This window comes from Lampetra fluviatilis, chromosome 19, assembly GCF_964198595.1.
Source record: "Lampetra fluviatilis chromosome 19, kcLamFluv1.1, whole genome shotgun sequence".
Taxonomy (NCBI): domain Eukaryota; kingdom Metazoa; phylum Chordata; class Hyperoartia; order Petromyzontiformes; family Petromyzontidae; genus Lampetra; species Lampetra fluviatilis.
Genome location: NC_136293.1, coordinates 11,062,574 through 11,083,727, shown reverse-complemented (window position 1 = coordinate 11,083,727; position 21,154 = coordinate 11,062,574). Strand labels below are relative to the sequence as shown.

At 39.7% G+C, this 21,154-nt stretch overlaps 1 protein-coding gene across 6 annotated transcripts; it reads right to left on the bottom strand.

The window, feature by feature from the left end:
* Positions 1-1,554: 1,554 nt before the first annotated feature.
* Positions 1,555-20,787, bottom strand: PCM1 (pericentriolar material 1). Of its 6 annotated transcripts, none has more exons than XM_078865051.1 (40): positions 20,616-20,787; positions 18,523-18,651; positions 17,687-17,965; positions 16,755-17,258; positions 16,467-16,589; positions 15,962-16,147; positions 15,529-15,703; positions 15,310-15,419; positions 13,946-14,183; positions 13,330-13,600; positions 12,762-12,947; positions 12,540-12,682; positions 12,102-12,403; positions 11,866-11,999; positions 11,516-11,645; positions 11,104-11,256; positions 10,618-10,802; positions 10,203-10,457; positions 9,783-10,005; positions 9,220-9,365; positions 8,938-9,122; positions 8,577-8,754; positions 8,208-8,337; positions 7,867-8,053; positions 7,561-7,716; positions 7,261-7,433; positions 6,874-6,990; positions 6,543-6,678; positions 6,195-6,317; positions 5,864-5,994; positions 5,537-5,671; positions 5,213-5,437; positions 4,326-4,406; positions 4,057-4,219; positions 3,788-3,939; positions 3,470-3,560; positions 3,166-3,365; positions 2,673-2,777; positions 2,289-2,409; positions 1,555-2,069 (listed from the first exon to the last, which is right to left on the bottom strand). In XM_078865051.1, exons 2-40 carry the CDS (start codon positions 18,637-18,639, stop codon positions 2,044-2,046), a joined length of 6,675 nt encoding a protein of 2,224 aa, XP_078721177.1. In that variant the 5' UTR covers positions 18,640-18,651; positions 20,616-20,787; the 3' UTR covers positions 1,555-2,043. The 6 variants fall into 6 exon arrangements, with proteins under 6 accessions (XP_078721177.1, XP_078721180.1, XP_078721181.1 ...); XM_078865054.1 differs by having other exon boundaries at positions 2,673-2,774; XM_078865055.1 differs by having other exon boundaries at positions 12,540-12,679.
* Between the last annotated feature and the right edge of the window lie 367 nt (positions 20,788-21,154).

Sequence of the window (21,154 nt, the reverse complement as noted above, 5' to 3'; positions counted from 1 at the left end):
GGCTCAGCCTCCAACGAGTAACTGATGTGGTGTGTGAACATCGCCACTGGGGAGACAAAGGCGGCCAGGCGTGGTGAATCCAAGTCCCGGGCAAAGTCGGGTAGTAAAGCTAGTTATTTATGTAGATGAATTTTCACGCAATTACAGGGATATCCTTCAACGCATGGAGCCTGTTTTCTTATAGACAAACATGTTATAGGGGGAGGTGGGTGCGATACCAAAGTATGAAATTATTACGTATGATTTCAATTATTTCAGCTCAGGATTTACAAAATGCGCAGTATACCTTCGTTTAGCAAATTAAGTAGATATTGGCCTACGAAAGCCTATCTTCTTATTAAAAAATATCATCACATTCTCCTCTCGTCACTTTCTCTCTCTTCTGATGCAGTCGTGTAGAGTTCCAGACGATATTCACGGTTAGCAAGTTCGTGAATAATGAGGGGATACTGTAAATATAATACTTTACATTGCAAAAATGACTTAATAAGTCTAATAAGAAATCATTAACATTACTATGAACAAAATTACTTAATGAGTAACTTCAGGGCTTCTTGGGACGCTTCCTTGTGCTGCTTCTACTCAGGTCTGAGATGGCTACGTCCAGCCCGTGACACTGGGCGTGATGATGCCGTCGGAAATATTTTAACTTAGAATTTTTATCACTGAAAATACATTTTTATATTGAAAAGTTACAATTTTGTGTTAGATTTTTTTTGTGCACGTAACTGTGAAACCCATGGTGAAAGTGTGAAGTATGAAGATTCTTCCGCCGTTGCTGATCATTGTTACAATGGTGTGGGCTCTCATGATATTGTCTTTTCCGAGACCAAGGTGCTCTGCAAACCTTCTGGCTACCATCAAAGATTTGTTCATGAAGCCATCCAGATATACAAACATAGACATAACTTCAACCGTGATGATGGGTACAAACTGAGCAATCATTGGAAAGATGCTCTTAACCATGTAAAAAAGATTTAACTACGCATATTTGTACCATCTTGACAGGTACTAGTCTATTTTACCGAGTTGTTGACATCCCCAGCGTTTAACAGTGCTGCTATTTTGTGGTTTTGGAAGCAAACATCGGCTGAAATCCTTGCGGAGGTGTATCAGCTGTACCTTCCCTTCTAGCCCCGCCCACCTTCCCTTCTAGCCCCCCCACCCTCCCAGTCCAACATTTAAATAAGCTCCTCCCCCCTCCCCTTAACCAGTATTTAAGATCTTGTCTCTTGGATTTCTCTTCACTTGCTACAGTAAATTTGGCTGACGGTCCCACCTGAAGACGGAGACTTGTGTTGCCTCCGAAACGTCGTGATTTAATTTAGTTATTTTCATTTATTATGATTTTTCTTATTATTATTTTACCTACATGACTTTACCGAAAAAACCTAAGAGTGTGAAGTATGCCCCTAACATATGAAAAGCGTAACTGCACTTTGGGTAATGCACATTTCGCGAGCAACGTCTGCATACATTGATCTTAATTGTTCAAATAAGCAGAAGAAACATCAAAATAAAGCAACACTTTATTTCAAACGTAATTATACAAGATCCAAAGGGCAGCAAATGTGCTGAAGAGTGAAATAAGAGTAATTTCTACAGCATGCTTATGAACCAACGGTAATCACAATAACTTTAAGAGGGAATTTTTCGAATTTGTCAATTTTCCAAATACAACTCTCATTAAAATTTGGATTTAGCTTCAAACAGCACACATCAACTCCAACACTAATACAGTAACACTAGCACTCATTAAGGCAGTGCGGCTATATATGATTAGAGGAGTCATCAAGTGTAAAGAATTTATTGGTAAGACAGCTAAACCTGAAAAAACAAACGAAAACAGTTTTTTCGTAAATGAAGTATTTTCAACTTTCAATACATACAGAACAGGTGCCAAAAGGCAACACAACTACATAGAATTTAAGTGGCTAATGACTAGTTCGTTATGAATGACATACCAATCTGCATGAACAAACTTCAAATCTTTTAACGTGTTTGTTAACATGCTATCTGCAGTGCTTAAATCACCACCGAGAATCATCCACTGCGCGGCGAGTTTGAATCTGTAAAACAAAACAGGGAAATAAAAAAATGTTTACATGTCAGGATTCATGACTATTAATAATTTAAGGTAATGTACATATAATTAGCATTTAGAATAAATAAAAATACACAACTCTTCATTTATCTCACACATAATTGTGCATTTATTTGAATGTAAACGTTATCACATCTTCAAAACATCTATAGATTTGAAATAAAATCGATAGGAGGTTCAATACCTGGCTCTTTCACTGCCTGCGCATCTCCTGCAAGCTCTCCCTCACGCTGTCCGGCTGTCAAGAGTGCATCAGCAATATCATTCTGCTTCTCCTCCTCTTCTATTTTCTTTCTTAGCTCCTCCTATGTCACAAAGAGCAGATTTAACTTCACAGGAGGGAATTAATGTGAACAGGGCATTAAGCATTCAATTATTCAAAGAATACTGATTCTTAAGATCCACGCAGAAAATAGTGTAAGTGCCAATGTATTATTCCTGCTAATGGAATGAGACGAGTCAGAAAATACAAAACGTTACCTCGAATCAACAAATCATGAAATTGCAAAGGGAGTGAATCATTACATGCCTACTTCAGTTAGTTTCGATACACTAGTAAAGAATGTACCTCGCAGAGAATGGTAAGTTTGGGAGGAATGTCTTCAATCTGCACAAAGTCATCTTCATCAGATTTCTGACTGAGGCTGCCTGAGCTTGAGGCCGACCCCTGCTGCTACAAAGTGAACACAGGAAAAAACCATGAACCTATTCGTTAAAATTGAACCCAAATAATGAACGCATTATTCCATAAATACGTACATAGGTTGTGTGCCAGGGTGTCTGACATGCATGTAAAACTTCATAAAATGAAGGCTTAATATCAATAAGGTGCTCCATTGTAGCATTCTATTGCCATCATCCTGTCACTCCTACAGATTTAAATGCAACAGCGTTCCCTAACCAATTTTAAAGCAACAACTCGTTCATGCACGAAGCCCAGAATAAACATCCTAGGTAGATATACACAACATCTTTGGCTTAAAAAAAATATCTAATGTGTTTTTTTATATAATTCTGGTGAATACCATCTACTGTAAGCAGTTTTATGTGGGGGAACACACCGGGATGTTGACCAAAATGGGGGATTCGGTGTCTTGGCTGCTGTGTTCAGACAAATGCTGGGAGCCATCCTCTTGTCCAGTTGCATCAGCGGTGGTGGTGTCATGATGATCAGTGTTTTCTCTGCCGCTTCCAAAATCACCTGGTTGGTCATCAAAGTGCGAAGGTTCACTTGCCACTGGTAAGGTGCAATCCACCGGGTCTGAAAAAACATGTTTATGTAATAGACTTTAACATTTGAAAATGTCCACAAAGAAATGTCAAAGTGGTACATGGGCCAAATAATTTTGAAAGCATTCAACTTACCAACGATGATAATTTGTGCTCTGAATTGAGCTTTAGGAGAAGAAACACGAGAAGCTTTGGCCTGACTTCCATCAGTTGTTATCGGCTCAATCTGCAAATGTAAATATTATTGCATTCAATGATTCACGTTTAAGTTGTACTATATAAATATCCCAAAGAAAAGAAGCCGAAACAAATCTCATGTTTAGCACTCCACATGAAAATAAACGATGAATTTGCTTACAATGCCATTTTGTATGTGATGTGTTCTTTTGGAAATTCCATAGTCATTCCCCATGCATTTATCAACATTGCATTGAGAGGCACCGCTTCACACACCTGTTCTAGTTCATCATCTGCAACTCCACCAGATGCTTGCAGGGAAGTGGGAACGTCTAGTCTTGCTGTGTCAAATTCGTGTTCGTCCTCCACCTCCTCATCCTCCCCGCTCCCATAGTTAGTCAGGGGTAGTGTCTCTGCCTGTGACAAACCTTAAGCAGATAATCAAAATAGTTATAAAATACATTTTTAAGATGCTGCTCATATTTAGTAGAGTTGATAAGCTATCTTAAAAAGGTTATATTGTGGTAACAAAAATAATATCTTACTGTAAAAGGTATGCCTGGGTGGGGCATCTTTATTTTCCCCTTCATCTTCATCATCCTTATATGAGAGTTGGCATTCCATAGCCAAGTCATCATCTCTAGATTTCCCCAGGTCTTCTTCTTCAGTTGCATCGATAGTCATCACCGAACGAGCAGCATCTTTATTCTACGTAGAAAACCAAGGACAGGACATTTTTCTTAACTTTCAAGCTCAATTCAAATCACACATATAATGCAAGACATGTACAACCAAATGCCTAAGAATGAATTACCTTTTGCTCATCCTTAGTGGCAGGTCCTTCAGAATTGGATCCATTGCTATATTCCTTATGCTCTCCACTATTTTCTGGTCCCTGTTAAGTAAAGAAATAGTATTTTTTATTACAGCACATTTATCTTTAACAAGAATTCAAGTATACTATCAAAGTAAGATATGGCCTATTATAACATGTCATAATGATGATGTCACTCAGCTGCTGCTCTATTTAAGACTGGGAGCAACAGGAGAGCTTTACCATTCTTGCCCGATGAAGCTGATTGTAATTACCAGCGAAATGTCATACTCAAATTTTAAAATGCTGTTGATTCTCTCTTCAACACACCAGTGGGCTAAAGAAGTTAATTATTTTGTACTTTGAAAATCGTGACACATTTTTTACTATTTGGCCGTGTCGGGTGGTGGAGGGTTACGACACATTTATAAAGAACGCGATCCGACCCAAAAACCTATATTATGAACATGTCATTGGTCGATTATAATGAATGTAACATGTAATATGTACATCTGTAGACCTTATTATGCAACTCTTTCCGAAGATATTTATCATGCTACCTCTAGAGTAGCTGGCTGGTTGCGAGTTGTAGAAGCATGTGTTTCGCAAACTGAAGGATGTGAGTTACATCGGCGGGTGCTGATTCAGTGGTTCATATCTCCAGGGTTAATCAAATAAGTACCACTTTCGGGAACATAAACAGTGGTTGTACAATGAATATACATTACCACCATAGTAATATTTTCACCACTGGCCCAGGGCTATTAACAAGAGATCAACGCTACCTGAACCACCAACTCATTTGAATGGAGTAACATTTTCCTCCAATATAGCAAAAAACAAATCACGAAATATCACAAGACGTGCTTTTTGCAAACATGGCAAACCTGCTTGCAGGCCCCATGTGAGACCTCCCAGCGTGGTGGAGGGTTGGCCCGCCTGCGCTGTTGCAGGCAGTCTGCCGATGGCATGCCCCCCGCCCTGCTGCTGCTATCCAGGTCTTCCATGAGTCGGAAAAAGGAGAACTCATTGAAGAGGATCTCCGAGATCTCAACGAGAAGGTCTTCGCCGCAGTCTTTGAGACGACGCCCATGGAACTTATTCAAAGATTCCTAGAGATCAAACACATAATTAAGAATATGTAGAGGCAGGGTGTAAACTTAGTACTTTTTTAACCAAATGAAAATGCTATCTTCAGCTGTTTGGTTTACCTGCAGCACAGACCCAAGCTGTTTGTGAAAGAAGCGCACAAACTCTTTGCTCTCATCTTTCTGTTGTGTTAGGCTCAGTACCATGCGGCGAATGTAGGTTAGAAGTTGGGGTGAGCAAATATCATCCATATGCTCCTGGTGGTAATGACAATTCAAAAGTTAGTAAATTATCACGACAAATTCATATACACATTTAAACCATGTTTAACACAATGTTAGTGATGCTAAACGTTGGTCATCCATAAATTTAAACACAGCAGTGCATTATATAAAGCAACAAATAGATATACCACACTTCAATTGTGACCACAAAAAACACCACGATACCTTAAGATATGGAATAACTTCAGTCATTATGTTTTTTATCTGCCTGTCCACTTGCTGGGTGTCGACACGGGGACACGGGACATCCGACTCACTGTCACTCTCATCCCGTGCAGAGCCATCATCCATGTGCCCTGTGCCGAATGTGGAGCAGACAAAGGTTAAACACAATTATAGGGATGTTTTATGTTGCTTAACATAAATATGCTGTGGCCTTGCAGTGTTTTAGTCATGATTGAGCGCATGCAAGCTGAGAATGGTTAAATGTCTAAAAATAGATGTTGGCGAAGGGGTTGAGGAACAGCAGAGTGAGATGTTAACATGACAGCTCTACCTTTAGAGTTACCCACAGCCCCTTCCTCCAAGCTGTTTGTCTGATCAACCTCAGACTTCTCTTTCAAGTGCTTCAACTCTTTCATTTTGGCCAATGCCTTTTCTATATGGATCACTGTGCTGCCTACAGAGCAGAAAGATTATGACAGCCCACACCACACGGGACATACATTTGGCATGTTAAGACTTGATTGTAAAAGCAGTGAGACAAATCAGGGGCAAAGAAATAAAGCAAAAAAATAGCATATCATTGCCATTCCAACATTAAAAGGCATACCTCATAAAACATGTGCTATGATGCAAAAACAAGTAGAAATCGTTGTCAGCAGAGGGCTTTTACTTTGCTTACCTAGTTCATCGTTTGCAAATGGGTCTGGGCATGAAGAATTTGTACTCGTGTTTTCATTCAATTCTACCCTTTCTGGCTTCAGTGTTGTCATTCCACTGTATGAGTGCCTTTTAGCTTGAGCACCACCCACTTGTTCCTGTAAGTGCCCAATTACAGCATGTGTTAAAGCAGTGAAGCTTATCACGTGAACTTACCATTGCAAATTACACAAATATTACACGATAAAAAATTACAAGCGTTTTCATTGTAATTTTAATTCACTGTCATTTTATTTCAGGCAAAACAAGAGTGCCCGATTATATGTACATCCATTTGGTCAAAAGATGCCGACCTCATCATCGCTGGTGGCCAAGCTGTCGCTGGGCGTGAGCTCCGAGTTAGAGGCTCTCCACACTGGCCCTCGCTTCTCCTTTGCACCCTGCTCTGTCAAATGTCGTGTCACAGTATCCTGTTGAAGATATTGACCAAACGATAAAGAATCTTTCAAAATGTTATTTAATAAAAATGTACAAAACCAAACCCCCCACATGTGAACACGTGATTTTTTTAAAAATGTAATTAAACATTTAGTTAAAATTCACCATTCCTGTTACTGCCTTTATTCTAATACGATTCTAAGCCCGCACCTCCCATTAGTGCAGTTGGGCTACACACGGTGTGAAATAAGTTCAACATACATGCTACCTACTGGTATGAGGAAAGTGTGGTGGATAGTTACCTGGAGTAAATAGAGAGCCCGTTGACGAAGGTAGTCAGAGTTAAGCATCTGAAGTTCGTGGAAAAGTTCTATGAGGAAGTGTGGACGATTTTCATTTTGAGAGATGAGCGTTGCTACCTCTGAATATATTGTGTCACGCAAGGCTTCAAACATGGAGAACTCACTGCCAGGTTCTGCATAACAAAAAAATTGCAATCATTTATGTTACTATTTGCAATTTTAGACAATGGCATGTTGATGGTTTCAATGCTCAGAGTAAAAATATCCTTAACAGCATGTTGTGTTGTGGCTAAGTCTTACCAGAAGAGACATCATCCTGCTGTTGTTTGCAGGAAGATGCAGCTAACGAACCCCCCTGCATTGTGGCATCATCCACTTGTTCTGTTTGTAGTTGGTGGCTGTTGCCATGAGCAGCAACTGCTGTGCCACTGGCGATGGAAACATCAGCACTCTTGCCTGAAAAACATGTCGTACAAAAACCCCATTGCATTTCTATTTATCGCAATAAAACGTAGTTTAATATAAATATATTAAGATTACCACCCTAGCATGTGGTATAGGTGCAACAGTGCTTATTAGGTAAGTGCAATTGTTATTCACATATACCTTTCAAAATCGGGATTTTCCTCTTCCTGCCCCTGCCAACAGGTGTCTTGTCTCTGGAGGCCAGGCTGGCCTGGGCTTTTGATTTTTGAGAGCGAAATGTCTTTGTAATGGTGCTAGGATCTCGAGGGTCAAGCAAGCTACTCATACTTCCCATGGACATTTCATCTGAGGGTCTTCCACCTCTCTCCTGCCCAGAAAAAAAAAGTTTAAATGTCATTTAGATATGTCTGTTACTCTGAGATAAGAGTGTTTAGAGGCTTGTTTACTGTATACTCAAAGTTTTATTAGCATTTTATTTAATAATTTTTTGAATTCTGTTCAGGCATATTTAAAAATCTTACCATATTCTGTTTGGAGATTTTCTTTTGTTTATCCAATGTATCATTCGCTGAGGCACCTCCGTTAACATCTCCTGGAGTATCCAATTCATCTGTAGACTTTTTCGGATTTCTAGACGCCTTGCCATGTTCTCTGTTTACAAACAAAAAAGCATGTTTCAAGCTTAAATACCAGCGTTATGGTGTTTAAAAATGGATGAATCCTTGAAAATTCACAGCAAACCTCGATCAAATGATATAAGTGTAGTTAATATAAGAACTCGCCAGTGAAACATTAAATATTTATAGGCCCTTCAACCTAAAAAGATTAATGTTACCCCCGGTAAAGAGTAATGTAATATATATTTTTTTTATCATAAGGTAATACTGTACCTTGTGTCCTTTTTGCTCACTGCTGTGCTCGCAAATAGCTGTGGAAAAGGAAGGTACTCTGACCGCAGGGAGAGGTCAGGCTCATTCCCATTATTCGGCATGTTAGGTCGGCCAAGTCCAAATGCTGCTGCTGTTGGGATGTTCATGGCTAGAGGATAGACTGGCTGCATGTTAAATCCTGTAAAAAAATACATAAGTGAGATTAAAGACTGGCTTTAACATGTACATATACTTCTTTAAAATAAAAAAAAACCTAAGTCACAAATAACATAAAGGATGCACATAAGTAAACTTCTGTTTGTTAAATTGAGCATTAGGTTAAATACTGTCTAGGTCACCCTTCTCTCACCCAGTTACTTACTGGGCACAGCAGCGTGATAGTTGGAGAAGCTATTGCTATGATAGCCAGTGCTTTGAGGGCAGCCGAAGGATGCAAGGGGGGCGTCTCTGCGAGGACTTGTGGCAGAGGGAATCTCAGAGGCGGCCCGCTGCTCTCCTCTTAGTCCCGGCTGCTGTTGCATCGTTTCATTCAACATTGTCTGCAGCCTGCAATATGTCCATAAAAGTAATAAATCGTGACATGTGAACTTGTTATAAATTAACTCCAATCTAGTGGACTGTGCATGACATAATTCAATAATACCTTTGCACGTTGCTTTGCTGGACAGCCAGCTGTGAATAGCACGTTGTGAGCTGCTGCATAATGAAGTGGACCTGAGGATTTCCCACAGTCTGCGGCAGTGTGCTGTACTGGCCTGTCAGAGCACTTTGCAGCAGGTAGGAGAGAGTCTGTTTTTGAAACAACAAAAAGGTCAGTGAACAAGTATTTTACTGCATTCAATAAACCAAGAAATATAAACAGAGCACAAAATAGACGACAATGCATGGTTCTGTGGTTTAACAACCAGGAATTAGACTACTCACTAACAATCCTTTTTATGACAATTTGCATAAAATTGTAATGTACAACTTTGCCGCATTAGTGCAATATAGCTTGTTACGCCAAGATAAAATACAGGAGGCAATCACATTTTGTATTTAGCAACACTTAATGCAACTCTTCGATAAACAAGCCATAACATTATTTTAACTGACATACTATGTTGCTTCCCCAGTGCTTGTTGATAGGCCTTACAAAAATGTCCACTTGTTTTTGACTATTACTTCTCCTGTTTGTGTTTGCAACTTTTTCTCAAAGTTTCAAACCTGTTGGTCCTGGAGAAGAGTCTGACACATGGATGTGCTGAACTCAAGCTGGCTGCGCAACATGTCCATCTGGCCTTGCCACTGCTGTTTCTCCTCATTGAAAGACAACTCAGACGCCCATTGGCTGTTCTCCTGCCGCTGGTGGCTCATGTTCTCCTGCCGTCGAGTCTGGGAACTCGGGCTAATTCCATCCAAGCTTATGTTCCGCAGGCTCCTCTCCCATCTGACAAGAACATGTAAAGGCAACGTCAGTCATACTTAGAATATGACGTTATGTATTCATGTTTTATATAATTCAGACAATGTGTTTTCACACTCAAGAATATACATGCCACAGTAAAATTGAAAATATATATTGAAAAAACCTTTATATTAACTGGTAGTTATGAATGAGTTATGTAGGCTTTAAAATGTAAATACCTCTGACGGCACTCGCTATGCTGTGACAACTCATGAAGTGGACTGAGGCCAGAGTCTGCGGCAAACACATCCAGCGGTTTCTCATCTGGTGCCACCTCCTCATCATCCTCTTCATCTCCATCAACTTTACAGAATTTGGAATTCTGAAGCTCTTCTTCAGCGGCAGCATCATCATCGTCATCATCGTCGTCTTCGTCGTCTTCATCGTCATCATCAATCGTGTACTGTGTGGAGCCTCCCCATGTCGCCATTGTCCTGCCAATTACAAGACAATCTTAGAACATCTGCAGCAAGAGATGTAGTTTAATGAGTATAACCAATACGCTGCATGTTTATTGTAAATGTTTGCCATTGAACGGAAAAAATTGCGACAAGTCAAATTTCAATCATAAGCTGAAAGATGACAACAGTATACCTCTCAGTACGACTGAGTCTGTAGGAAGCTTGCGTGTCAGAACATTCTGATGCGATAGGTTCTGAGCTAGCCTCATCTTTTTCCTGCTGATCACTTTGTTGCATCGTCATCATAGATTCCAACTGCTTCCGGCGCTGTCTCAGCTCTTCCCGCAGAATCTGGTGTCTGCGGATCTCTGACCAAAGCTGTAGACACAGGTATGTTTATCATTTTGAAAAGTATATTCTGTCAATTATTGGCTTTCTTTGGGTCTTTCGGTAAAGTCACGTAGATAGCAGAATAAAATATGAAAATATAAAAAATATATAATAAAATAATAAGAACTATATCTATTTTCAATAATAAAAAATGATTAAAATATTAGTTTTATTCACTTCATTTTTATTATTTTATTGTTATATCTGTGTGACATTACCAAAAAACCCAAAGAATATATTCTTTGTCAGTTGAGAATACATTTATTTCGACAATGCAATTTTTTTTTACCTGCGTGTCAACTGGTGACCTCGATGATGAAAGAGAGTTTTTGTCACGAGGTCGGGCGCCACTCTCTAAGCAGATTGCTGGAGTGGAGGATGCTCCCGGTACTGCACTTGGTAGCTGATTCACAACGCCACCAACCGAGTCCTCGCAAAAAGACTGTGATACCCCTCAACATTAATGTTTGTATGGATACATGTTTAAACAAATTTTAGAAACAATTGCAACACTTTCTAACTTTAAAGCAATATCATTATGGGGAAATGTCAGAGTAACATTTTTAAGAGCGACAATCCAGCTACATATATGATGCTTTCAGACTTAAGATTTAGAAAGTGCATACACTATGGTAATAGGCTTAATCTAATGTAAAGCTATGACAGGCATTGTAACCTAATTATACCTTCAGTTTCATTACCTGTAAGTCGGGGCATTTTTTTCCAAGCTCCTCAAGCTGATCTTGAATATCCAAAAGCCTCTGTCGATCTTTCTGCAGCTGTCTGAGTTCCAGCTGTTGTTGCTCCAACCGGAATTTATAATACTGCTCACTATGATATATGCGAGACATGCATTAATATTTAGCAGTGCATGTAATTTGTAATTGCCTTTATAGACATAATTACATGATAAATTAAGACATCTCCTTGGCAGTTTTGTCATTGCTGGTTTCATTTAAATTTAAGCAGCAATATGTTAAGATCAGACACAAAGTTGAGTTACTCATTCAATAACAACATGAAGCAGACATACAAAACATTGCTTTCTTACCTAGGATTCACACCGGGGTTTCTTGTTTGAGTAGTAGAATTGGCTCTGGTGTTGTTGGGTGTTTCATTGTGAGCAGGATCGCCAATAGATAGACTTTCCATCTCTTCGGACATTTCTATTGTTTCGGGATGTTCCTAATCATACCAAACATTGAGAACTTCAGACTTATAGGTAAATGACTAAAGACTAGCTTTTGAATGTACAAACAAACCTTATAAAATACTCAATTGCATTACCTGGAATGTAGCAATTATTGTACGCAGAGTCTTGAGTCTCTCCTGCGAAGCATCAAAATTGTGCGCTCTTTCCAAGATCTCCGTTTCCTGACTCTCAGCAAGGCTGCTACGCTGGCTTTCATGATGACGACGATGTTCGTCCTCATCACTGACCCGATCCTCTTCATTTTCATCAATACTACCATTTTGACTCTGTACACTATCAGCATCCAGGTAATCCGTCTCTTCAATATCCTCCACCTCCTCTGGATTATCTGTATCAGCTACTTCATCACGGTCCTTGTCTTCATCATACGCAGAGGCTATAAAACATGTTTATAATCAGTTAACACATTACGTGCTTTGCGATGTTTCATGAATATCAATTGTCAAATAAATTAGATAAATATGAACCATTTTTTACAATTCAAGACAAAATACCAATGTAAGATTTGTAACCTTGTGTGGAGACAGAGGGGCGTATGTTGTTCCCCTGAATAGAGAGCTGTGCTTGACTTGCTTGATTGTTGGCTCTCTGACTCGGCTGAGGTCTTGACATATTGTTGGCTACAGTCAGCTGTGTGATGTCCTGCCCCAGCCTCCTATACCAGAAAAAACACTGTTAATACATTTTCCGCTAGTTTCGAATTCAAATGTTTATTTTTTAGACACATTACTTACCGAAGGTTGTGAGTAATCTCTTGTCCTTTCTCTGAATCAAGCAAGAAGGCCTTTTCAGTATTCTCTTCCTCCTCCTCTTCATCTCTCAACTCATTTATACTCTCCGTTAGGCTGTCTGAGGCCTGTTGATAATAGCTCACCAGTTCCCGCAGTTGGTTTAAACGCTTGCGAACTTCCTTCAGTTGCCTATGGTGAATTTTAAATGTACAAACAATGGATATTGCTACCGTCAATAAATGTGAAGTGAACATCGTATTTTTGTTTAAAAAAACCCACACACATTTATCTTGTCTGAAGATGTTAAACGCATCACAGTAATATATATTTGTATTCAATATGCGATGTAATTGTTTCTGAATGTGCTATAATCCACCTCAAAATTGTAATGTTAAAAACCATTTTTTAGGAGTCAGGTAGTGGAAAGTAATGCTGTAACAATTCCTGCAATTGGTATTTAATAAGATCAATGCATTAAAACTTTACACAAACTGTAAAGATCAAATACATTTTCACATTTGAAATATTATATAACCTGCATAATAATAGTAATAACAATAAAAAAACGTACTGCATTTTTGCACTGTGATCGAAGTTCTCATCGTTGCTGCCTTCGTTGTCCGAGGCTGTAGAAGTCAGAGGATTGAAAGATGCGGCTGAAGCGTTGAACGAAGCTGCCGGCGCCCTGTTCGTATGGTGTGTCGCACCGAAGGTGGAGCATGAGGTAAGCCGGGTGAGAGCAGGCTGCCGCACCGTTCCGCCGACTGGAGCACTGATTTGCCTCGGCAGTGCAGGGTGAGAAGAGCGATGTGACACCGTGTTTCTTGCTCCTCCAAGTGAACCTGGAAGACAAGATGTTGTCAAATTCAATTTTACATATTAAATACATATGTAAGGATTAATACATCACTGTGTAAGCAGCATTGAATAATATAAAATATAAAAATATGACATAGTATAAAAAATACTTGTGTAGTAAGTACAAACATTTATTTAGAAATTCCAAAAAAGATCCAATAAAAACCTACAAAGCTTTTGGATTACATGGTGCAATGCAAACCACTTAAAACCACTTAGGCCCGTATATCACATTAATTACAAAAAAACATGATGTTTTCTAGTCAATGTAGTAGCAATAATTATGAATACATAATTATTGCTACTACTTATGCCCTTGCATGTCTTACTGTTGTTGAGCTCCTGGTCCTGAAGTGAGCGTAGCTCCTGCATCAGCCGGTCCATCTGCAGCTTCTTGTCCTGCAACTCCTGCAGTTTGTCAGTGAGCTCGGCCCGCTCGACTGATAGCTGCTGAGACTCTGCAGTATCCCGGCGTGCCTGGCTCACCTCCTGCGCCAACGACAGCGTGTCCGGCCCACTTGAGGCCACCGTGCGGCGGTTGTTCGGGCAGGCTTGTGATGATTGCTGCTTTGAAATGTTTTAACATAAGTGAAGTTAATAAGGCACAACCAAAAAAAACAAATACATCTTACTTTGTAACCACATACTTAGGCTGTGTCACACGCTGTCCCGACTTTTAAAGTAACTTTCTGTAGCACAATCACTGCATGCTCTAGAGGTGTCACTGGTGTGATCCAAACTACTTAAACAAAATATATGCTGTTTAGTCTTGTATTAAAAAAGTACAGCAGTCACACCGCAATTAGGTTACACCATCCACAACACCGCGCAGGTAAGTTACTCCAAAAAAAACCTCTCAAACTCATGCCAGTCTGGGAAACAGCCTGTGTATACAGACACAAAATAGAAACTATCTTTAAAAAAAAATAAACAGGATTACCAACACACGCAGTAATGTCAGATTACAAGATAACTGAAGATGATATTGAGTTTGGTAAAACAAATACTGTAATAAAGTTAATAGGGTTTTTCCCCTTTTTTCTGGCAAAAAACTGACACCTTTCGCAAGGAATCATGCTTACATTAACCACAATACTTACAGTGAAATAGAAAAAAAACAATACTCTGATCATTTATGCATTGTCTTTGAAACTGATTGGTCCACACCAGAGACAGCTTTTTTTAGAGCCTAGTCTCATATGGTGTTCGACAATACTTGCAGTCAAATGCAATTTGACTGCAAGTATTGTGGTTAATGTAAGCATGATTCCTTGCAAAAGGTGTCAGTTTTGTTGCCAGAAAAAAGGGGAAAAACCCTATTAGTATATTTTGGTACTGGCAAAGGAGGTCCCATGATGTAGCTGCTCACCCCAAGCTCTCATTACTCTGGTAGTGCGTTGTCTTTGAACTGTGCGCCTTTTGGCGTCATCTGGTCGAACACCATGAGATTAGGCTCTAAAGAAAGCTGTCTCTGGTGTGGACCAATCAGTTTCAAAGACAATGCATAAATTATCAGAGTATTGTTTTTTGTTTGCATTTGACTGAAAGTATTGTGGTTAATGTAAGCATGATTCCTTGTAAAAGGTGTCAGTTTTGTTGCCAGAAAAAAGGGGAAAAACCCTATTAGTATATTTTGGTACTGGCAAAGGAGGTCCCATGATGTAATACAGTTGTTTTAATTCAGTCCAAATACCTTTGTGCCTGACTGGCGGTTGTTAAACTTCTGCATCAACTCTGACAGCTCATCATGCAGCTCAGAGGTCAAGCTTGTGCCAGACATGCTGCCAGTTGCTTCTGTGACAACTGAAATCAAAGCCAAAGTAAGAAAACATTAACACTGACATCTGCTTCCCATTTATGCTGTACATAACGTTTAGAGATTATGAACAGGCTACAATCGAATTTAACTTACACGAGTCATCCATGCCAGTCAATGCCTGCTCGGCTCTGTGCTGTATTGCTAGCAGTGTGGCCTGCCGTCCCTCCAGCAGTTTCAGCTGCTCCTGTTGCTGCAACATTTTAGTTAGTAAATCACGTTGTTTCTGGAGGCTTTCCAGTTCCTCCTTCAACTCTTGCTCTCCACTTGTCTGAGAGGCCGAAACAAAGCAGAGAACATTCATTCCAACATTTTAACAGACATTATTAAAATAGAAATGAGGTTAAAGTGTTTGAAGAGACTGCACCTGTTTTTTCTCTAAAATGGTATGACAGGCAAGTGTATATTCTGCAAAACGTTTAAACTAATAATGACGAAGTCCTTTTACAAACCATACACTTGTTTCGTTTAATTCAGTCAAGAAAGGTGAGAAAATATAATTGCATGACAAGTGTTGATAATCTTTTACCTCATGTTCAGTGCTACGGCCCACTCCATTGACTGAAGGCTCCCGGGACCAGCTTTTCCCCGGTGGACCCTGTGCCCTCACAGGCTTCAGTGGTGTAACTGTAGTGTCTGACATCTGCTCATCGGACACTGTTGCACCAAGCTTGTCCTCAATACGTGGGCGACGTCTTGTTGACTGAGACGTTCCCTTAAAACAGCAAATGTATTACCAAATCAAGACAAATTCCATCGACACATTTAGTAAACTTTGATTATAACCAAAGCATGCTTTAATTGTCAGACTAGGTAACAAGAATGTATTTTTTGTAAACTCCAAGTACACAGATGGGTCAGCATAGTAAAGTACGCTGCCATGGCTACGCCGACCCCCACTGAGCTCAAGAGATTTACATTCTGAAATCATCTATGGTGAACAAAGGAAACTAACAACTCAATACAGCTCCATGCACTTTATATCAAACGATATTATTGGTGATGCAATCGTATAAAAAAATAACCTTTCTTACCGTAGATTCTGAACGTTCTGAGCGTTCAGATGCCAAGGACTGGACATCGACATTTAAAGATGCGCTACCTCCGAGTGAGAATGACTCCGCAGCAAAGTCTCCATTTGATTCTTCTCCATCATTCTGCAAGAGCAGCGTGAATATTAACTTATTTTCCTCTTTTATTCCAATTCTGATGTTAGTTGTATATTTAACCTAGCCTTTCAGATGTATTGTTACCCTGTAAACTAGGTTGTTATATAAGACTTATAAAAAATGAAACAATGATCTAGATGTTGATCCGCTTACCAGCATTCTTCGGAGCAATCTCATGTAGGATTTTTCCTGCTCCTTTAAGTGAGCAATCAAGCGTGTCAAGCGATCCACTTTAGCCGAACGCTCGTTTTTCTCTAACAGATCATCTCGCACGGATGTGGCCTTCTTAATGTTGTCTCGAATCTGCATCAGTGAGCTCACCAGCTGGCTACTTTCTGGCATCACAGCTGCTCCTTCTTCGAGCTGTACAAACTCAGAAAGTGGAACACGGCCTGTGCTGGACGTGGTACTGCGGCTTATTGCACCGGCAGATATAGAGCGGCTGGTGGTGGTGGTGGAGTGCAAAGGCTCGAAGGGTCCCAAAAGGGAAGGCTCGGATGAAGTGGAGCAAGCCTCTCGGCCACCACGGCTGCCCCCACCCACCGACGTGGTGCTCACTTGCTGCTGCAAGAATCGGAAGGGTTTGCGGCTCTCTGTCGGCTGACGCTGGTTGTTTGCAGCTGTAGCCCGGCCTTGAGAATCACTGCCAATGCTTCGCTGAAAGATCGATTGGAAATTGCATAACACAATAATCACGTTTCATAATTATAATTAGTCACCCAATGCAGTTTTTTTTTATTAACATTTAATAGTACTTATACATTTTAGCAGCATAAAGCCCTACTAGAAATATTCCAAATGTTTTCCGCAAGTCATATCTATGGAACAGAATACATACAATCATTTTATATAGAACAAAATGTTTGGTGCAACTCAAAACAATGGCCTGCTTTTATGTATTCAAAGATTAAAATATCAATGTAATATTAGTGTCATGTCAAGGTAATTTAGAATAATGCATATGCACCTACAGGAAACATGTTATTTTACTAATCAATCACAGGCTAGGACAAAATGCCCTCGATTTTTGTTCAACTAAACAAGCATATAGGAGAGTTATTGAAATGAACACGTGAACTGCGAACCTCATCAACATCACTGAAGTTTATGCGCTGCTTTAAATTCTCCATTTCCATACGTTCGCTGAGGGGGGTGTGTGGGGTAAATTTAGTGCGGGGATAGGTATGAGGAGTCTTGGTTCTCCTGCGCTCCCCATCTGAGCCACCAGGTGAGCGCCCGTTCACAGTGCAGTCTTGCTCCCTCTCACTCTCCCGGTCCCTTGACTTTTCTTTCGATGAGCCACTAGAAGACCTCTTATTCTTCTCCAAAGACCGATTTGCTTGTTTAGATCTGGAAAACCAGTCCTATGAAAGAGACCGATTTGATTGCTTAGATTTAGTGTGCCAGCCCTTTGAAAGGATGTCAAATTAAACCAAATAGGATTTAGCTCATGACACATTATCCATCAATGCACAGCTTTTTAAACTATCTTCCATTTTAGCAATCATGGTGTCAAAACTCATTTTTTCTGGTGAAATTAAAGGACAAGACATCAATTTTCATCACTTTCTGTTCAAAAGTACACAATGTTCTCGAGAATATATATATAAATTTTGCCCAAGTACAATCAGCGTCTTTGGTACACATCTTTTTGTGCTGAATTTCCATGGTAACAGTAAATACTCATTACGTCTGAAATATGTTTTGCCATAAATGCTCATTTGATATAAAACAAAGGAACTACATATTTAACTATCAAGCACAATACATAAAAAAAATCAAAATCTAAAGTGTGAGATATTTAGCGACAAACACCTTTTTGATTTCAAACTAAATCTTTAATAACTATTTTCAAATGCCTTTAATTTAATCTTATGGGTTCCCTATTGTATGCCATTATTGTTGATAGTGCATTACAGACCCAGTTGTTAAGTCTGTCCTCCAGGCTCCCAGCACCAGCTGCCCAGCCCAGCATGTCGGGTTCACCTGTATCATCATCATCATCGTCGTCAAAAGGAGGTAGTCCTCCAGAAGCCATTATGCCAAGCACCTGAGCATCAAAAGAAAAGGGCATGTTAGTTATGTAAGCATTACCAACTAAATTATATTCAGTGTGTATAATTAGTTTGGCAGCAGAGTCAAGTGAGTCCGAGGGACGTCTGAGGATGTTAACGCCTACAATTTTAGAGTCAAGCTGTGATAATCTTTGTGCTGTTAAATTGACTATAAAATTGGATACTGTACTGTCTTTGTGCAAGTCAAATTGGAAAATATTTTATGAGTGAAACACACAGCTACCATTGGCGTAAAAGTGTATTTATGATAACACAAATGATTAACTAAAATAAAATTCCAAAATGTCTTTCAGTCCTATTATCTGGAACCTGTATTTCCACAAAAAAGCCATTTATAATCATTTAAGGGCCCAATGAGAATATGCATCTCTTTCAAAGAGGACCTGTTTTAAAAAATAAGTAGGACTAAAATCACATACACTTACAATTTAGAAGAGTACATCTATGGAAAAAGTAATTTAAAAATCCAACCGAAAATTCAGTTTTTTTAAAGCCAACAATCGTGTTTCGGCGAAAAAAATAAATTTCAGGTAAATTTAAATTCATTTCGATTTCATGAAAGCCATCGCACTGCGCAATAAACACAATTCGTACGTATCATGTCACTGTAGGGTAAGTATATTCTGAGGTGTTGTAACTTTGGAGAACTTTACTTTCACTGATCTCTCCAGGGCAAATATGGTGCCGGTAACTTTACAAGTCAACAGCGTACCAGGGATTTTGAAACAGAGGGCGTGAGGGAGGCATGGACGCAAAGCGTCTTTAGAAGCTCATGCCGTTGCCATGGCAAGTACCGCCTTATCCCAAACACGTCCCAACAGCAAGAGCCAAAGTGAACACCGAAATATATGACCTAGATTGGGGATCTGGAAGTCGTGGAGTGACCCTTGTTTTGCAAGAGTTTGACGTATTTTGAACCAAGAGGGGGAGAAGAAAAAAAAACATTTACGAGAGAAAAAAAAATTAAATGAAGCCGCAATTTGAATTAACAAAGGAACGCCGCCAAAGTTGCATACAACGGGCGACGTATTTAGCGGCTATAAGCGTTCCCGTTAAGGTTTTATTTATAAATCCGCACAAAAGTTAAACAAACCTGAGGCCACACATTACTTAACAAGCACCGCCACAGCGGTTTAGTGATGAACTATTGAAGCAATCACGATCACAAAGAATCTGCTCTGATTTCACCACAACTCCCTTCTCCAATTACAATAGCGCCAAACATTATTACCGTGTACAATTATGCACTGTCGGAGCGAACTAAACTAAATAACACATTTAATTAACAAACTTAAGTCTGTTGTGACATGTGGCGTGCACAAGTATGCACAATGCGGTACTATATTGAGGCGAACAATGGTAAAAGTGGTTTAAGTACCTTTAGCCACGATGACAGTCAAATGACACGTTTTACAGTAAATTTGAAATAAAAGGAATGTTGTACAATGTTAATAAAAAAATAAACATTTATAAAATTCAAAGCAATTAAGTTATACAATGCAGCACTGCTATAACAATGTAGCCCTTAAGCGTGACATGCATTGCATTAATCTACGCCCATCCAAATAGGGTTGTCTTACACAACTTAACAATGCTGTCGATAGTTTAATGAAATAACATTTATAATCACGTTGAAATGTGCAAGTGTCAAATGACAACAGGAGCAGCATTAACTCGCCCCTTGCATTAGCAACTCTCAAAGTTAAGCAACGAAGAAACGCAAATTGACACACACGCATAGACGAAACCAACCTCACCTCAACGCAGCAATATCGGACAATGATTGTGCTAATAATCACCTTTTAAAACTCACGTTAATTTGAATCGTTAACTAAATATAGCGACGAGAAGTAAAACACAAAGTAGCTGGACTGGGCAAACTAGGCCCGGGTCACACGTTTTTTAAAAAGACGGTGGCACACATTCTCACAATGCTTACCCACCGAATGCACGACGGGCTCCAAAAGTCTGCGAGGTATAATTCAACCTTCTTTTTATCGCACCGATAAAAATAAACTAAGTTTGACAACGAAGACGAGCTTCCTCCTCACAACAAAGAGGTCGCGGCTTCAGCTCTCTGTTACCAACACCAAGCACGCGGCCGCCATGTTGTTCGTAGCGCGCATTGAGACATTGTTTACATGGTAACCAGCTATAAACCACACAATTCGCACACTTCTAAAACTATTCACCCATCTCAATAAGAAGGTGGAATTCGCATTTTTCTCAGGATGGGCGACGAACGAATGAAATTCTGTGTTTCGAGAAGATAATCTTTGTTTAAAGTGCGAACTATTTCTCGGGGTCGGAGTGACACGAACGACCGGGAGTGAGGGAGAGGGCCCTCGTGGCGGGAGTTTTGCCACCAAAAGTTGTTTGGTCGAGGTTGGAATGGGGGCCAGCTGGTGTTTTATTTAATTTGCTTAACATGAATAGATTGGCGGTTTAAAAAAATCCACGGCAGCATTTGTAAGGAAT

Excerpts from the sequence above, each read along its gene's own strand:
- PCM1 (XM_078865051.1), bottom strand. The coding sequence starts at position 18,639 with ATGGCTTCTGGAGGACTACCTCCTTTTGACGACGATGATGATGATGAT. Across the intron at positions 10,458-10,617 it reads AGACTCAGTCGTACTGAGAG|GACAATGGCGACATGGGGAG; the intron begins GTATACTGTTGT and ends TGTAATTGGCAG. Across the intron at positions 3,940-4,056 it reads ACCCAGGCATACCTTTTACA|GTTTGTCACAGGCAGAGACA; the intron begins GTAAGATATTAT and ends TATCTGCTTAAG.